General features: G+C 35.6%; 2 protein-coding genes, 1 non-coding gene and 2 pseudogenes across 4 annotated transcripts; 2 read left to right on the top strand and 3 right to left on the bottom strand.

The window, feature by feature from the left end:
• LOC145051517 (superoxide dismutase [Mn], mitochondrial-like) lies at positions 1 to 894 on the top strand. The gene is made up of 4 exons (XM_078999458.1): positions 1 to 191; positions 280 to 336; positions 425 to 489; positions 557 to 894. The coding sequence occupies exons 1-4, from the start codon at positions 81 to 83 to the stop codon at positions 660 to 662; spliced, it is 339 nt and encodes a 112-aa protein (XP_078855584.1). The 5' UTR covers positions 1 to 80; the 3' UTR covers positions 663 to 894.
• A 7,241-nt stretch (positions 895 to 8,135) lies between these two features.
• Positions 8,136 to 8,208, bottom strand: TRNAR-ACG (transfer RNA arginine (anticodon ACG)). Its single transcript has one exon. It is a non-coding gene; the product is annotated as a tRNA-Arg (tRNA).
• A 94-nt stretch (positions 8,209 to 8,302) lies between these two features.
• Positions 8,303 to 12,215, top strand: FRS11 (FAR1-related sequence 11). Its single transcript, XM_079001968.1, has 4 exons — positions 8,303 to 8,475; positions 9,460 to 10,499; positions 10,932 to 11,375; positions 11,461 to 12,215. The coding sequence occupies exons 2-4, from the start codon at positions 9,519 to 9,521 to the stop codon at positions 12,076 to 12,078; spliced, it is 2,043 nt and encodes a 680-aa protein (XP_078858094.1). The 5' UTR covers positions 8,303 to 8,475; positions 9,460 to 9,518; the 3' UTR covers positions 12,079 to 12,215.
• Positions 12,216 to 12,607: 392 nt separating this feature from the next.
• LOC145053854 (putative protein phosphatase 2C 59 pseudogene) lies at positions 12,608 to 14,465 on the bottom strand (annotated as a pseudogene). Its single transcript, XR_013684618.1, has 2 exons — positions 14,277 to 14,465; positions 12,608 to 13,852 (listed from the first exon to the last, which is right to left on the bottom strand). The product of XR_013684618.1 is annotated as a putative protein phosphatase 2C 59 pseudogene (transcript).
• An 826-nt stretch (positions 14,466 to 15,291) lies between these two features.
• LOC145050316 (exocyst complex component EXO70C1 pseudogene) lies at positions 15,292 to 16,608 on the bottom strand (annotated as a pseudogene).
• Positions 16,609 to 16,862: the final 254 nt, after the last annotated feature.

Here is a 16,862-nt window from a genome sequence, read left to right as displayed (position 1 = left end):
AGGTAAAGATCTATCTCAGTATACTTTTTTGTATGCTGCTGATATTAGGTATACCTATTTCATATTTGTGTGAGTAATGCATGTTGTTTCCTTCTTTGGGCTCGACTATCAACCAGAGCTTTAGTTCTGTGGAAAAATTGATTGCTAAAAAGAATGCAAAAGGCGCTGCTGTGCAAGGTTCTGGATGGGTGGTATGTTCCTTAATCTTTATTTTGTCATTTTGGTTTTTTCTTTCAACTTTTTTTTTTGTTATTTTAAACTTATGATATATTTTGGCAGTGGCTTGCTGTTGACATAGAGTTGAAGAGGCTTGTGGTTGAAACCACATCAAACCAGGTAAGTTATCACTAGTTTTATTCAAACAAATTAGTATCCCTATTAAACTTCAGAATTCAAATTATTGAAATATGAATCTCTGTTGTAGGACCCACTGGTTACAAAAGGTCCAAGTTTGGTTCCTCTGCTTGGCATAGATGTTTCGGAGCATGCATTTAAACAAATTTCATTTTTGTATGGTATACAAATTGTACACATTTCAACTTATATATGTGTTTTTGTACAATTTGCAGTATAAAAATGTCAGGCCCGATTACTTAAAGAACATTTGGAAGGTGATCAACTGGAAATATGCAAGTGAGGTATATGAGAAAGAGTGCCCTTAAAAGAGTTGCAGGTTTGTTAAGATTTAAAGGATGCAATAAAGAAACCCTATTTTACCCTTGGGATAAGAACATACTGTGTATGAAACCAGTTTTCCTGTTACACATTGGATTTTTCTGATTAGAATCCATTGAATCATTGAGTTTCAGTCAATAACTAACATTCCTTTGTGCAGATGAAGCTTATGATTTCTGTTTAAGAGCTGTTCAAATACTACCTATACATTCTCTCTCTCTCTCTCTCTCTCTCTCTCTCTCTAATAACTTTGTGAAGAATTGTACTTAAAACACGATTTTTTGTGCAGCTTCCAGAATTTATGATGGGTCTCGCAAATCTTGCTTTACTTTCTGGTGAACGTTCATCTTTAAAGGTACTTGTTATATGCAAAGAAAAGGGTCATAGTCTTGCATCAGATCCCACATCCATATTTACACTTACATACCCTCATTTGTCACAGGTTTTGGGACCCATAAGCCAGGCCTTGCATCATGCACCCCAGTATTTGGATGGCTTACCAACTGTATGCATATTACATGTACTCCGCCTTGCAAATTTGGATTCTGCTGGTAAGTTTATTATTTATTTATTTATTTATGTATTTTCCAATGTATTTTTCATAAAAATCTTGTGAAATATGTTTCCCGATCCGGCCATTTTAATCATTTTTTTGTCAAAGAATTTGTACACTAAATAGCACATAGGGGGAGGGAGGAGGGTGTTAAAATGATTATACGATGAAACATAAATTTTGTAAACTAAAATTTAATAATAATAATTTATCGTGTTAAAAAAAGGTTGTAAAAGTATTTATGATTCAAAGTAATATAATTTTTGATAATTATTTAAAGATAAAAAAGTAATTAAATTAATTGAAATCTGATCCTTATGATTGAAAGTAATATAATTTTTGCTAAAAATTACATAAATGCTCCCTCTGTTAACCAATTTACAAAACAACTCATGTCTTAATAAATTAATTGAAATCTGATCCTTATGTTATTCAATTGACATAACAACCCCTGTGTAACTAAATTTTCAAATCAGTACATTTGTTTTAAAAAATTACATAATGGCCCATGTGTTAATAAAATTTAATGAAATTTGGTCCCTTTGTATAAATCAAAGTCTAAAGAAGTAATCACGGTGATTTTTTTTTTTTTTTTGCATTTTTTTATAATAATTGTTGTAATGTTGATTACATTCAATACATTTTTAACAGAAACTTTAAGTTTTTCATTTAAACATTATGTTCAAAAAGTTTTAAAAAAAACTGTTACAACCGAAAAGTATGATTTAGATTTATGAAATCACCATTACATCAATTATGCTAAAAAATTCAAGGATACCTAACATTATTTCTTTAAAGGAAAAAGGACAAATATGCCTTTTTCTTTATACTTTATGAAAAAACAAAAACAAATGAAACAAAAAATAGATACCACACTTCTGTTGTATGCTATCTCCTTCTCACGAAATAGATACCATAGAAAACAGATACTATGTATACATAATGAAAGTAAGATGATATATGAAACTCAAATCTTAAAAAAAAAAGTAGTAGAAGGAGAAGAAGATTCGTAACAGAAGGAGAATGAAAAGAAATAAACTATAAACTGAAACTATGGATAGGTAAATGAAACTAGTTGCTAATTCTTGCGTTTAAACTTTTAATATTGTGTTTTTTTCTTTGTTTAAAATTTGTTAAGTGTTTTTTTTAATAGATTGTAGCCTCGGAATCCATACAAGACACTGGAGCAGTTGCAAGTTCTCGGGCTGTTGAAATTGGGCTTGATATTCTAGCACAAACAATCTAGGTGTCACCTAGTTATTAAAGTTATATTTGTAAACATGTATATAAATACAAGGGCATTTTGGTCATTATACCCCCATAAAAGTTTTTAAAAAAGATAGGTAACTATTTGTTGCGCTTAATTTATGGATTGATAACATTAAAAAAAATCACATCTCATAGTATTTTCAAATATACATTTCTCCTTTTGTCTTACAATTTTTATATTGAATGTTCAAGATGATTTAGATAACATAACTCGTTTTCTAATACTAGCAAGAGAACCTATAATCCAAGGAATTGACAAGCCCCATAAGGTAACAAAAAAGATAATTTATTTTATTGTATTTTAAATCAAATTATCAAATCATATATAAACTACCCAAACAATATTCAAATTTTATTTTATCGCCTCAATTTTGCAGACGAGCATTGTGTTTACATTAGAAGAAGGCCCGAAGGTCTTGTTCAATGGTTTAGCTGTGTTTGCTCTAAGGGAGATCAACTTATCAAAAGTAAGTTATTTTTTTCACCCTTTTACTTAATATTTTTGTGATTGAATGAAAGTCTTAATGAAAGTAATTGACAACCCTTTTTCTGTAAATGATGTTGTGATTGTGGGAGAGGTGTTTTGTTTTTCTCTGTTGCTAGGTAACCTTCTCAACAACATCATTCTACTTAAGCAGGTGATTAATCAAAGATTAAGTGATATTTTTAATCATGTTTGGCATTCCTTTCCAGTAAGAAACAGAGTTGTATGATTATTTGTTAGTTTTATAGGAATGTATAACACATATTAGCAATGTATTATTTTTGTTTAACATTTGAATGATTCTTTATATGACATTATAATTTGTGCAATTTATTTTATATTATGCAATGGATTGTATTTTTTGTATATGGTATTTTATTTCTATTATAAGAAATTAAATGAAAATTTAATTTAAAAATTAATAAATATATAAATTTATTTTTTTTAAACATTTAAATTTACGATACGCAAAAATGTATGTCATCTTCATTTATGACATGGCCTTTCTTGACAGGGGCTTTCTTGATATGCATTGCGTGTCATTAACACGCGCGTCGTAAGGTTACGACACGCGAATGCGTGTCGTCTTCCTTTATGACAGGGCCTTCCTTGATACGCATTGCATGTCGTAACCGCGCGTCGTAAATGCGCGTCGTAAATGCGCGTCGTCTCTCTTTATGACAGGGCCTTCCTTGACACGCATTTGCGCGTCGTCTGAGCGTTTTACGACGCGCAATGAGCGTCGTAAAAGGACTTTTTTCTTGTAGTGGTTTTTGGTTCTTCTTGACTCTGTGATATATTAAGAATGTATTTTTTTTTTTGAATTTTTTTGGCTTTTTTTAATTACTGTTTTTACTTATTCACATTGAATGATGATTGATTTTTTTTTTATCAAAGAACACATAATAAGAATGTTTGACTCTTTTATTTTATAGTTTTTGATTTAATCGTAGTGAACGTGTATGAATGTTTGACTTTATTTTAATATTAACATCAATTATCAATATATGAAATTATTAATGCCAATTTTTTTAATGTTTTATATTTTTATTAAATGTTTTTTATTTTGAATGTGACTATGTGTTATCTCACTTTAAGTATTAAAGGTGCACATTTTACTCTATTACTATAAGTTAGGTTACAAACATTTGCGTCGAAGACTTTTTTGTATTCTATTTTCATTTTTTATGCCAATATACTTGCGTCATTTATATTATTTTGAACATTATGGTTAACCAATATTAATCATTAACGAAAACCATTAACCGATAAAAACCATTAACCATAACCAATATTAACCATACGCAACGGCTACCAAAATACATTAACCAATCATAATGGTTATGGTTCGGTTTTAACCAATAAACGAACCAAACCGCCCCATACACACCCCTACTTTTATGTAACACCTGTTCCAGGTATTATTTGATTTAGTTAATTTCAGGGCTTTGGTGCATGGAATCGGCGAGTTGGGAGTACAACTCGTCGAGTAGGGGCATTTAATCATGGACGCAGATCGAGACCAACTCGGCGAGTCAGAAGGCCCGACTCGGCGAGTTGGAGCTGCAGAGAAGAAACCCTAATTTCGGGGTTTGCCCCCTATATAAAGATCATTAACTGCCCTTGTAGCCTCCCCTAGCACCTTATCTCCCTATAGAAAGCAGTTTGCGGCCGTGAACACTCTTGAGTGAGAGTAAGAGCGTTTGTGAGTGATTTTGGTGGGTTCTGAAGGATTTTTAGAGCTTGAAGAAGAAGTAGAAAGGAGAGAAGCAGTAGATCTGACATCTACACTGTATTGACCATCATCTTGAGGTATAAAGTCATTACCTTGAGCTTTAGTTACTTAGATACCTCTTCTTGGAAGTAAATGGCCATTTTTGGGGCAAAATGGAGTCATACTTAGATCTGGACTTATCACAAGGATATGGTTCCAGATCTAGACCTCTTTAGGTCCCCAATGACATAAACTTGTCTCCTTTAGGCAGTTCAATCCCATTCCATGTAGTAAAATCTTGTATGAAGACTAGTTTTAGTGTTATGGCCATGTGAGGCCTTGCATGCACGTAAAGTTTGCAACTTTATGTGACATCTACACTAATAAGGCTATATCTGAAGTTTGGGACTCTAGATCCCATTGGAAAAGGCCGAAAACGAGAAGGACTAAAGGAACTCGGCGAGTTCTTTAATCAAATCGATGAGTTAGCCAAGGAGTTTACGGCCAAAGACTTTATGGTCAAGGGGTTTTCGATTGGATGAGTTTCTGGTCAGGAGTTTGCGGTTGAGAGTTTGTGGCCGCAAACATTAGGGAACTCGACGAGTCACTTTAGTGACTTGGCGAGTCGACGAGTTAAGCAAGAACTCGACGAGTGGCTGGCTATACTCGACGAGTTGAGGTCAACATGGACTGTTGAACTTGGCGCTAGACCTTGAATTTGACCAGGGTTGACCTGAATGTATTTATGGGATATGGTGTTAAGTTAATCACTTGATGATTATAGGCAGTTGAGAAGAGGCAGCGTGGGACATATCTGAATTCAGCTTACCAGTTCAGCAATTCCAAAGGTGAGTCTCCTCACCATACCAATGGGTCTAAGGCACCAAGGTCGGCCCATTTCATGTTGTGTAGTATCTTAGCTGAAATTATGTTATGTGACATGTTAGTTGACATGAGCTAGGAAGTATGTTAGCGATATATGTGGTATGCTTGTATGGAAGACCATGGGAGAGCCCGTGACACTTGGATGTAAGACCATGTGGAGAACCCATGGTTTTCCTATCAAATACCATGGGAGAGCCCATGACACTTAGGTGTAAGACCATGTGGGGAGCCCATGACATCCTGGAGTAAGACTCTGGGGACGAGCCCATGGCATCCCTATCCATTGTTTGCATGATTTATGTGATATGTGTAGCTGATATAACTAGTATGATATGTTATATGTGGTTTGTGGGTGGGTATGCTCTGGGGAACTCACTAAGAATTAGCTTACAGTTTGTGGATTTGTTTCAGGTACATCTAAGCCCAAGGGCAAGGGAAGGCTTGACAGCGCAGCGTGCATTCTCTCATCGATGTTTTATGGGACACTCTTATGTTTTAAATGAAGTTGTAAAGATTGTGGATTGAAAACATTTGTTTTGGGATTTCATGGTTTATGTAAACGTGTTTGATTAAATTAAAAATGGAAACTTTCTTTTAAAAATTGGGTCGTTACATTTTGAGAAGAGGTTATTTATGATTTATTAATATATTAGAAGCTCTAATATATTAATATGAAATCATATTATTTGATTAGTATTGATCAAGAATTAATTTAGTAATCAAAAGAGACTAATTAAATACGTAGTATATAAGGACTGATTAAGTAAATTAATGATTCTTATAGTGTGGGCCAATGATCCATGGTTATTTAGGATGGGCTAAACCAATATGATAGTCCATGGGTAGTCCATGGAGGTTTAACCCATGGATCTCAAGTAATATGAAGGGTCATGTGAATTAGGGTTTGCATGGATGTAACCCTAGACTTTGTCACACTATAAAAGAAACCCATAGTCACCAAAATCGGTCCCATGCATTCTAAAAAGAGTGATAAACAATTTTGTATGCTAAGTAGCCTCTGTCTCAAGTCCTCCTTTGTTCATGGTGTTTGTGAACCATTTGAGGTGCTAAGTTCTTAAAGGCCAAAACTACAAGCTACAACAAAAAGGTAATTCCATAACTCAATTTTATGTTGTTTATGTCAATTGTATGCTAGTTGTAGGCTTAATGCTTTGGAAACAATATTGCATGTATAATTAGAGAAAACATAGATCCAAAGCATTTAGGGTTGTATGTGCACCATAAGATGTTGTAGTATACTAAAACCCAACATAAGGCACCAATGTCGACCCACTGGATTGCTAGTTGTCTTTGTGATATTTGCGTGGAAGACCCTGGGGGTAGCATGTGACATTTGTATGAAAGACCATGGGGGTAGCCCATGACACCTGTGTGTAAGACCTTGGGGTAGCCAAGGCATTGTAAGGAAAATCAGTTTATTAAATTTCAGTTTATTGCAACAGCTTGCCGACGTTAAAAAACATACTTCTCACTACAGACTGCAACCATTTGGTTCACCTCTTTTGCTGCAAAGAGTTTCAGATGTGGTTCACATATTTCATATGTTTTCGCTTCGAGAAAACAAACAACACCATATTCGAACCACAGGGAGCCCAAGATACGTAAAAGGAAAACTTTATGATATAAATTTTATGATTAACGCAAAGTGCTCTATATTTGCTGACTCCCATGCCAAATAAGTTTGATTTTTGAAGATTCATATTCAAACCGAAACCTAAGAAAAACAACGCAAAAGCCAAACGATAATAGAGATGTTTTTACTGACTACTCACCCATAAATAAGAAAATATCTACATAGAACAAATGAGAAATATCCACACCATATAAGTTTGATTTTTGATAATTGGTTTTCTTGTAGTTGAAAGTTAATATTACAAAAATAATAAGTCATTGTTGATGTAGTGATTGTGTGAATGTTTTTAGATGAAACCATGTGACAAAAGCATGTGATGTGTAATACAAAGCAAAAATGTACAACTATATATAAACCAAACTTTATGAATGTATATACAAAAATAATATGCGTGAATGTTTTTAGATGAAACCATGTGACAAAAGCATGTAATGTACAAAAGCATGTAATGTGTAATACAAAGAAAAAATATACAACTCTATATGAACCAAACTTTATGAATGTGTATTGGTTTATTTATACTGGTACTATATTGAAAGTGTGTAACAATATAATAATTTAAAGAGAACCTTAAAGTAGGTTTTAGCCGATTGTAGTAGTTTTATATATAGGTTTTTAAAGAATATAAGGCACAATAACAAAAAATTATATATGGATGAAACTTTTATATCCGTACACAATAGTTTTTAACCATACATAATAATTTATGTTTTATATGTTTGTACCGTACAACTCTATAAAACACAAATTATTGTGAATAACCAAACTTTTATAAACATACATTGCTTTATTCACATTATACACTGAAATAGGGGAACAATGAAATAGATTACAGAGAACCTTAAAGTTAATAAACGAATTTCAAAGACAAGTCTAGCAAAAAGAAAAAATAAAAAAACATCGACTCTGCTGGGGATCGAACCCAGAATCTCTGGTTCCGTAGACCAGCGCCTTATCCATTGGGCCACAGAGTCTTTTGTTTTGAGTTATGAATAAATTAATAAATCAGAACAACTAAACCTGTTATCTATTATTATGTCCAGCATGCGGGCTGTTTGGAAACACAACGGCGTTGGATAAGAAGGGCGCACGTTATAAAGCGTTTGCATAGCATCCTGGCGCAAATTAGGGTTAATCCTCACTCGTCCCCTTCTTCCCCACGATCAAGCGTTTGCTTCTCTCACTCGCTCTCATGTAAACTAACAACCACGATCAGTCACTGAGCAACAACCGTAACTTCTGTAAGTAATTCATTAAGCCCCCAATTTTATTTTACTACATTGTCGTTGATCTACTTTGATATTTGGAACATGCGTAGATGGGAACTATTTATATGCAATTGGGAATGGTATAAATGTGGTTTTAACATTAATGGAGGACCACGTGATCTTAGCCATTGTTGAAAAGTAATTAGGAATTTAATAAAAATTGGGGAAAAATTAAGTAATGTACTGGTTTTGTCCATGGAAATTGCTAGCATTTACCATTTAACAAGTATGTTTTACGAATCAATCTATTAAAATAAAATCTATCTGGAACTTATGATCAATATCTGTAGTTTAGAACAGCAATATCATGATTTTCTTCAGAGACGAACTCTAATTATGCTAAAGGAAAGCTTCTAAAGAAGGGTTCCATGGAAATTTTATAACCAACCGTGTGAACTTAGTGGCTATGTCTTCAAGAGTGCATTTTAACCAGGCTTGTTTATACCCTTTGTTTCTAGTTGCATTCTGAAACAAATGGAAAGAAAATGGTGATCAAGTGTTCATTAAAATATTACCAAATGGTGCATATTCTTTGATATCAATGAAAGGTTTCTTGCTTGAAAACAAAGTAATTTGATGGATAATTTACTTAGGTCATCTATGTTTACAAACACAATTCAACATGAACACTGAAAAAGAAAATATTTGACCATAGTGGTGGTTATAGATTATCTATAGTATTATTTTGACCTCTAAGGCTCCATTTATTACATAGGACACGAGATAACAGACAACCTTGTACTCCATTTGACAAGCACTGCTTGAGCCTGATGTCAGATGTCAATGGGACAAAAATTGCAACTTTCTTGTCCCACCCAAGACATAGAATGACCTGCTCAACCGTGGCATCATAAATAGCCCTAAAAAGCTTGTCCAGTCCTGTTCTGTTCTGTTCTTTCGTGTTGAATCCATTTCACATTACTTTTTTTTTCTCACCATTTCACTGTTTTATTCAAGGATCAAATGGCAAACATTTGAATTGACATTCATCCACAAACTACAAACAACTATCAACCATGATGTCTGAGGATCCCGAACATCTGTTAGTTGTGTATGATGACCACTCAGATCAACGCTCTTTATCATTAGACGAAACAAGTAGCACAGAAGAATCACCAAACGAAACCAAACTATCCTTAGAAACAACAAACGACACTATTCCATACATCGGCCAACGATTCGCTACACACGACACCGCTTACGAATTCTACAGCGAATTCGCCAAACAATGCGGTTTTTCAATCCGTCGCCATCGCACCGAAGGTAAAGATGGTGTCGGGAAAGGTCTTACGCGACGCTATTTTGTCTGCCATAGAGCAGGTAACACTCCTGTCAAAACTCTAAACGAAAATAAACCACAAAGAAACCGAAAGTCCTCAAGATGTGGATGCCAAGCTTATATGCGTATAAGCAAGACCACTGAATTAGGTGCACCTGAGTGGCGGGTAACCGGTTTTTCAAACCATCATAACCACGAACTTTTGGAACCGAATCAAGTTCGTTTTCTACCCGCGTATCGGACGATTTCAGATATTGATAAAAACCGGATATTAATGTTTGCAAAAACTGGGATTTCAGTGCAACAAATGATGCGGCTTTTGGAGCTTGAGAAATGTGTGGAGCCGGGGTATCTTCCGTTTACTGAAAAGGATGTGAGGAATTTGATACAATCGTTTAGGAAGGTGGATTTGGAGGATGAGAGTATTGATTTATTGAGAATGTGTAGGAATATTAAAGATAAAGATCCTAATTTTCGGTTTGAATTTAAGCTTGATGCAAATGGGAGGCTGGAGAATATTGCGTGGTCGTATGCGTCATCGGTTCAGTCATATGAAGTGTTTGGGGATGCGGTTGTGTTTGATACAACACATCGTTTGAATGCTTTTGATATGCCACTTGGCATTTGGGTTGGAATGAATAATTATGGTATGCCTTGCTTTTTTGGTTGTGCACTTTTGCGGGAGGAAAACTTGAAGTCGTATTCATGGGCTTTGAAGGTAATCAAATGATAATTTTTGTATTTTACTTATGAATTTTTGTATCTCTTAGTGGCTGTTTCTTTTTGACTTAATGAGCTTAATGGGTCAAAGACTTAATATGGACAGAATGACTTAATGGGTTCAGCCAAAAAGCCTGGCTTAATGTATTAAGAGACTAACCCTTTACAGCAACTCCTCACATTAGAAATGATACGTTTTGTTAAAATTGATGAATATTGTAATATTTGTTTTTTGGAATGTAAGGGCAAAATGGCCATTTAGCCTCATTCGGACGGTTTATTCGGTCCAGAAAAGCAGCAATCCCACTTTATCATGACAACATCATTGCCCATTCAGTCACTTTACCCATAAAGGGATTTATGAGATTAAAAAAAGAAAGAAACAACCACTTATTAGTTTCTAAATTAATTATTTTTTATTTTTTGAAAGGCGTTCTTGGCGTTTATGAATGGGAAGGTCCCACAGACGATATTAACAGACCAAACTTTATGTGTAAGAGAAGCAATTGCAGCTGAAATGCCTGCTGCTAAACACGCTTATTGCATCTGGCTAATAGTGGCAAAGTTTCCATCTTGGTTTAATGCTGTGTTGGGTGAACGATATAACGAGTGGAAAAATGAATTTTATAGACTTTATAATTTGGAGTCTATTGAAGATTTTGAAATGGGTTGGAGAGATATGGTTAATTTGTTTGGGCTCCACACTAATCGCCACGTCAACACGTTGTTTGCTTCAAGAGCTCTTTGGGCTTTGCCATATTTGAGAAGCCATTTTTTTGCGGGAATGACAACAGCTGGACACTCGAAAGCTATCAATGCTTTCATCCAACGCTTCTTGAGTGCCCAAACTCGACTCGCACACTTCATTGAACAAGTATGTTATCTTTTACTTGATCTTATATAATCTGTTTTCATAGGATAATCTTTGATGGTATTATACAAACACAATGCAAAATCAGGTAGCTGTTGCTGTGGACTTCAAAGATCAAGCAGGCGAACAACAAACAATGCAACAAAACCTCCAAAACATCTGCTTAAAAACGGGAGCTCCCATGGAATCCCATGCAGCCTCAATCCTAACACCTTTTGCATTCTCAAAGCTCCAGGAACAACTAGTAATGGCAGCTCATTACGCATCATTCCAACTCGAAGACGGATTTCTAGTTAGACACCACACAAAACTCGAAGGAGGGCGAAAAGTCTACTGGGTCCCACGTGAAGGCCACATCAGCTGTAGCTGTCATCATTTTGAGTTCTCGGGAATCCTTTGTAGGCATGCCCTTCGAGTTTTGTCCACTGGAAATTGCTTTCAGATTCCAGAAAGGTATATGCCACTTAGATGGAGGCGTGTTAATGCATCCGTGAAGGTTTTTCAAAACAGTTTGAGTGATCATGGAGAGAGAGTGAGGTTATTGGAAGGAATGGTGTCGAATCTTGTGGCGGAATCAGCTAAGTCCAAGGATCGGCTTGATATGGCAATGGAACATGTTTCGGTTTTGTTGGAACGGATTAGAGAGCACCCGATTCCAGTTCCGGTTCCGGCTTCACGGTATGCGAGAAATGATGTTTTTACATAGGGTTGTAATGTAGAGTGTTGCTTTTTTTAGTCCATTTTAGAAGCCATGTAGAAATAGGAAAAACTTTTGAGATTGTTGTTTTTTGTGGATTGTTCATCGGAGGTTTTTGTTGAATTCATTGCTCTATGTTGTTGCCATTTTGTTCCGAAATCCTTATCTTAACAACATCGACACCATACTTGTTTGTCTCCTAAGAGCAAGGAGTTGAGAATCATTTATTAATATATCTCTTGTTTAGAGGTTTGATATTGAGTATCATCTTTGTGATTTACCTTTGAGGCTGTTATTTACAGGGTAGTAGATGATTTTTTTTAATATAAATAAAAGATAATAAATAAATTAAACAACACCCATTAACAAAACTTGGAACGATTTATAAACAAAATGAAAAAACTTCTATGAAATAAGTAAGTTTATGGTATCAAAAAAGTTTGTGGTAGTAGATGACTATGACATACAATAGTGAACAGCCTGGAGGAACTTTTTTATCTACATAAATGATTGGCCGACATAGAATATAGGAACCCAATAAAAAAAGACGAACATTTGATTATTTGAATATGTGCAAAGTAAGAACAATAGTAACCAAGAAGCTACTAAAGAATTTACAACCCAAAAACAAGTAATAAAGAGAGGATAAATCAATTGTGGAATCATACACACACCTTTCAATACATAACTTCGAACAACTAAGCAATACTTCAATTCCATTTCTGGATGAGTTTTATAGGGCTATATCGACTAACAAGGATGAGGTTATTTGAGTCTTTTCCATAAAACGAGTACTTTTTCCATCACAATCCACCATCAGTCAAGTCCAAGTCAAACACAGTAAAACCTGCTGTTTGTCATGTCCTAAACGTAAAAGGTCAAGAAGTTTTATGCATCTTGGGTATCCAAGAAACGTACAACGACGACTGTAATATTATCTGCACTACCTCTCTGTGAAGCTTCCTGCATCAGCATCTTCGCTGCGTCTTCAGGGCTCTGAATCGGTTTAATCATCGCAACAGCTTCATCATTTGTGACAACATCCCAAAGTCCGTCACTAGCAAGAATAAGAAACTCAAGCGACTCATCAATCTTTTCTTCTTCAATTTCCGGATCAGCAACCACAAACTTTTTCAATAACCTATCACCAAAAGCACGTGAAACCGCAAGAACACCACCAACTCTCCAAGTCCCAGCCCACATAACAAAACCACCCGCATCTTCAATCCTTCTTCGTTCATCACTTTGATCCGGTTTATGATCTCTAGAAACAGGATACGCGTTACCACCTCTACAAATAACAGCTCTGGAATCCCCCACGTTTGCGACAAGTAAACGCGAACCAACGATAATGGCAGTGGAGGCGGTTGATCCTGCATCTTTCATCTGATTGTTTTCTGATTTTAGAAATTCTTTGTCGGTGTGACTGTATGCTTCGGCTATGGCTGATTTGGTGTCGGAGATGAACTTTGGATGTTTGAGAAGATTGGTGAAAAGATTGTGTTTCACATATTCTGCAGCTCGAGCTCCACCATGGCCATCAAAAACTCCGAAGAGACCGATTTGCTTTCCATTCACACCTTCGATTCTTGTCTCGTAAAAATCCTCCATTGAAGATCTTTTTCCAGGGGAGCTTGCGTAGCCGTAGCTAAACTTTGAATCTTGACTGAGACCACCTCCGGTGACCGGAGAAACACCACAACCGGGAAGATTTGGGTTGGCGGATGATATCACTGAATCTAGATACCCCATTGATTTGTGTTTGTTGAGTGGATCAGATTTCCTGAGAAGATTTTAAAGCAAACTCAGTTAAGTAATCAACTGAATTTAAATAGAGGAAAGAATTGAAACAAAATCAGAATGGTTAAATGAATTTTGTTTTATTTTTATAAAGTGATAAAATTACAGTTTCGTGTCGAAGTAAACAAGCTACAGTTTGACTTTTGAGGTCGGTTTGGAGGAAAAAGTTAACACTAAATGTTTACAACATTGAATACGCAACAAAACATATATCAGCAATCAGCATGGCTTTATGTTTGATAATGAAGGTTAAAGTATTAAGAAACCTTAACATACAATTAGGTTTAGATAACCTTGGAATAGTAACGAGTCAACAACAATACCATCGATTTGTTTTCTGTGTAGCGACTTCGAATTGATTAAGAAGGAAAGGATAAGAGATTACGAGTGTAAACTTAACAAAATACCTTTTCAAAGATCAGAACTTCAATTTGATCTACCGCGGGTAAATCTGAATGAACTTAAGGGAAACGAATGAGTTTGAGGATGAAAACCCGTCGATCGGAGATGCAATATATACACGCACATAAATTCCTTACTCGTTTTCAGAAAGTAATTGTAAAATCTCTCCAGAGATTCGAAGAGATGACGATTGATCGACGAAAGTTCAATTGAGAATCTATGAAATTTCGCTCAAGCGAGGTCAACAAGTTGACATTTTGACTTGACGCAAGACCATACAAGTGGACAACCACCCAATTAATAGTTACTACCCATTGTTTCAGTTTGGACACTTTATTACTCTAGTGTAAGTCGAACTTTATCGAGCTTGACTTTGTCGAACGAGCTCAAAATATATAATTAGTTGAGATCTAACTTACAAGAACTTGTGTTAACGTGTGATAAATTTGATGACCTAAATAAATAGTTTTGAGCGAAGCAAAATAAAGAAATCTGACATTGAATATCGATGAAATAAGTGTTTATAGTATACTTATTATTGATAAATCCTAAGTTGTACACGCCAAATATTTATCCCATGGGAGGTGCGGGTGGCAGAGCTTTTATAAGATTTTAACTTTTAGTTGGAAAAAACCCAAATTAAAGAAAAAGATTTGTTTAGATGTAAAAATTTAAAATGTTTTTAATCTAAAAAAAATACAACTATTTTAAGTATCTTTGATATCTTTTAACTTTTAGTTTTTATATTATATATTATTTTAAGACAAAACTGCAAAAATGGTCCCTGTGGTATGTATTTTTTTGGGGTTTCAGTCCAAACCTCGACTTTTTTGGATTCATGGTCCTTTTGGCCTAGTTTGTATGCAAAATTGGTCCCCCGACTTAACTACCGTTAAGTTTTTGCTGTTAACCTCCTCATGTGCATCTCACATGAGGGTATATTTGTCTTTTCACTTTTAAAAGACATTTTTGCACCTTTAAAATAATACCTTCTCTCTCTCTCTCTCTCTCTCTCTCTCTCTCTCCATAACCTTCCCCACAATTAGGAATCGATCTCACCAGGTGCTGCTCCAGCTTCACCCCAACACAACACAACACAACACTTTTATCTCTTCCACAAAACTTTGAATTTTTCATGTAATGTAAGATAAACATATTATGTATAACGAATTTCCATACAAACGAATGAAACAAAAATCTTAACTAGTGGAAAAATATAATCAAAACAAAACAAACAACATGCTTACACTTACAGAGGAGGAGTTCACTCAGGAGGCTTCATCTTCTTCTTCTTCTTTCCTTTATCTGATTCTGATTTCTGAACCAATCAATGTCAATGAAACACCCCACCAAAAAATAAAAGAATAATAATGTCCTACAATATCACTGTGATCTTCTTCTCGAATGCTGTGAAACTGCATACCCTTCAAAGAAATCCAACACAACAGTCTCAAGATCTTCAACTGAGTACTTTATATACTGTTCAGGGTGCCTCCCATTCTCAATATGAGTTCTGAATCTTCCAAGAAACGATATGTAAGCTGGAATCAATTTCTATGAGATCAAAATCTGTAACTCCTCATGAAGCTGTGTGTCAGGGATTAACCATAACGCCTGCATTCTGTGTACTTCTTCAAACATGGTGTTGAACGATTTAAATCTCTCTCGCAATGCACTCTTTGAAACGCTAGATGAGAAGCTTCCACTCACGTGTAGACCTTCGTCTCTTAAGCAATACAATACCCCGACCCATGTTGCTCTTTGGTATCGTGTTGCAGCCTGCCGAAATTTACCTGTCAGTTTTTTTAAATAACTGTCTCCGATCATCTCTCTTAGCTCCGGTGAACCTTTGATATTTTGAACGATGTAATGGACATTGTTCATGATGAAGAGAAAAGCTAAGGAGTTGTCTTTGTAGTGTTTGGATTTTCCATCTAGGTTGAATTGCAGAATCACGATTATCCAGATTAGATGGAGTGCTAATGGCGATTGACCTTCGTGGTCGGTGAAACCCATGTCTGGAGTGGTTAAATCGTCAGAGTATTTGGAGCCGGTTGCAGGTTTGGAGACTATTAATTCGCCTAGGGTTTGTTTGTAGTCTGAGATTAAGCTTATGTAATTCATCACATACCTAGTTAATGGATGAACCGTCCCCCCAGGGACTGGCACTCGAGAAGGTTCGCGAAGTACTGCGTTTTCAAACTCCGATAGCATCCCTCTAGCAGCCTCCGCTAGCCTGGAGAGTATCTCCGTTGCCTGAACCCTAATTGATTCGGCTGGTTTGGAGAAAAAAACCGCGTTGATGTCTGGCAACAAATCCTTACGGGTTTGTGGGGAAGGTTGAGAGAGAGAGAAGAGAGAGGGAGAGTATTATTTTAAAGGTGCAAAAATGGTCCTTTAGAAGTGAAAAGACAAATATACCCTCATGTGAGATGCACATGAGGAGGTTAACAGCAAAAACTTAACGGTAGTTAAGTCGGGGGACCAATTTTGCATACAAACTAGGCCAAAAGGACCATGAATCCAAAAAAGTCGAGGTTTAGACTGAAACCCCAAAAAAATGCATACCACAGGGACCATTTTTGCAGTTT

This window comes from Lactuca serriola, chromosome 5 (genome assembly GCF_051521515.1).
Source record: "Lactuca serriola cultivar US96UC23 chromosome 5, Lser_US96UC23_V15, whole genome shotgun sequence".
Lineage (NCBI taxonomy): Eukaryota > Viridiplantae > Streptophyta > Magnoliopsida > Asterales > Asteraceae > Lactuca > Lactuca serriola.
Note: the sequence above shows the minus strand (reverse complement) of the source record. Positions and strands in the feature narration are given on the sequence as shown.

Bases quoted from the DNA above. Each gene is read 5' to 3' on its own strand.
- LOC145051517 (XM_078999458.1), top strand. From the start codon at position 81: ATGTTGTTTCCTTCTTTGGGCTCGACTATCAACCAGAGCTTTAGTTCT. The intron at 192-279 runs GTATGTTCCTTA...ATATTTTGGCAG, and splicing joins TGCAAGGTTCTGGATGGGTG to TGGCTTGCTGTTGACATAGA. The intron at 337-424 runs GTAAGTTATCAC...TCTCTGTTGTAG, and splicing joins TTGAAACCACATCAAACCAG to GACCCACTGGTTACAAAAGG.
- FRS11 (XM_079001968.1), top strand. From the start codon at position 9,519: ATGATGTCTGAGGATCCCGAACATCTGTTAGTTGTGTATGATGACCAC. The intron at 10,500-10,931 runs GTAATCAAATGA...ATTTTTTGAAAG, and splicing joins CGTATTCATGGGCTTTGAAG to GCGTTCTTGGCGTTTATGAA. The intron at 11,376-11,460 runs GTATGTTATCTT...ATGCAAAATCAG, and splicing joins TCGCACACTTCATTGAACAA to GTAGCTGTTGCTGTGGACTT.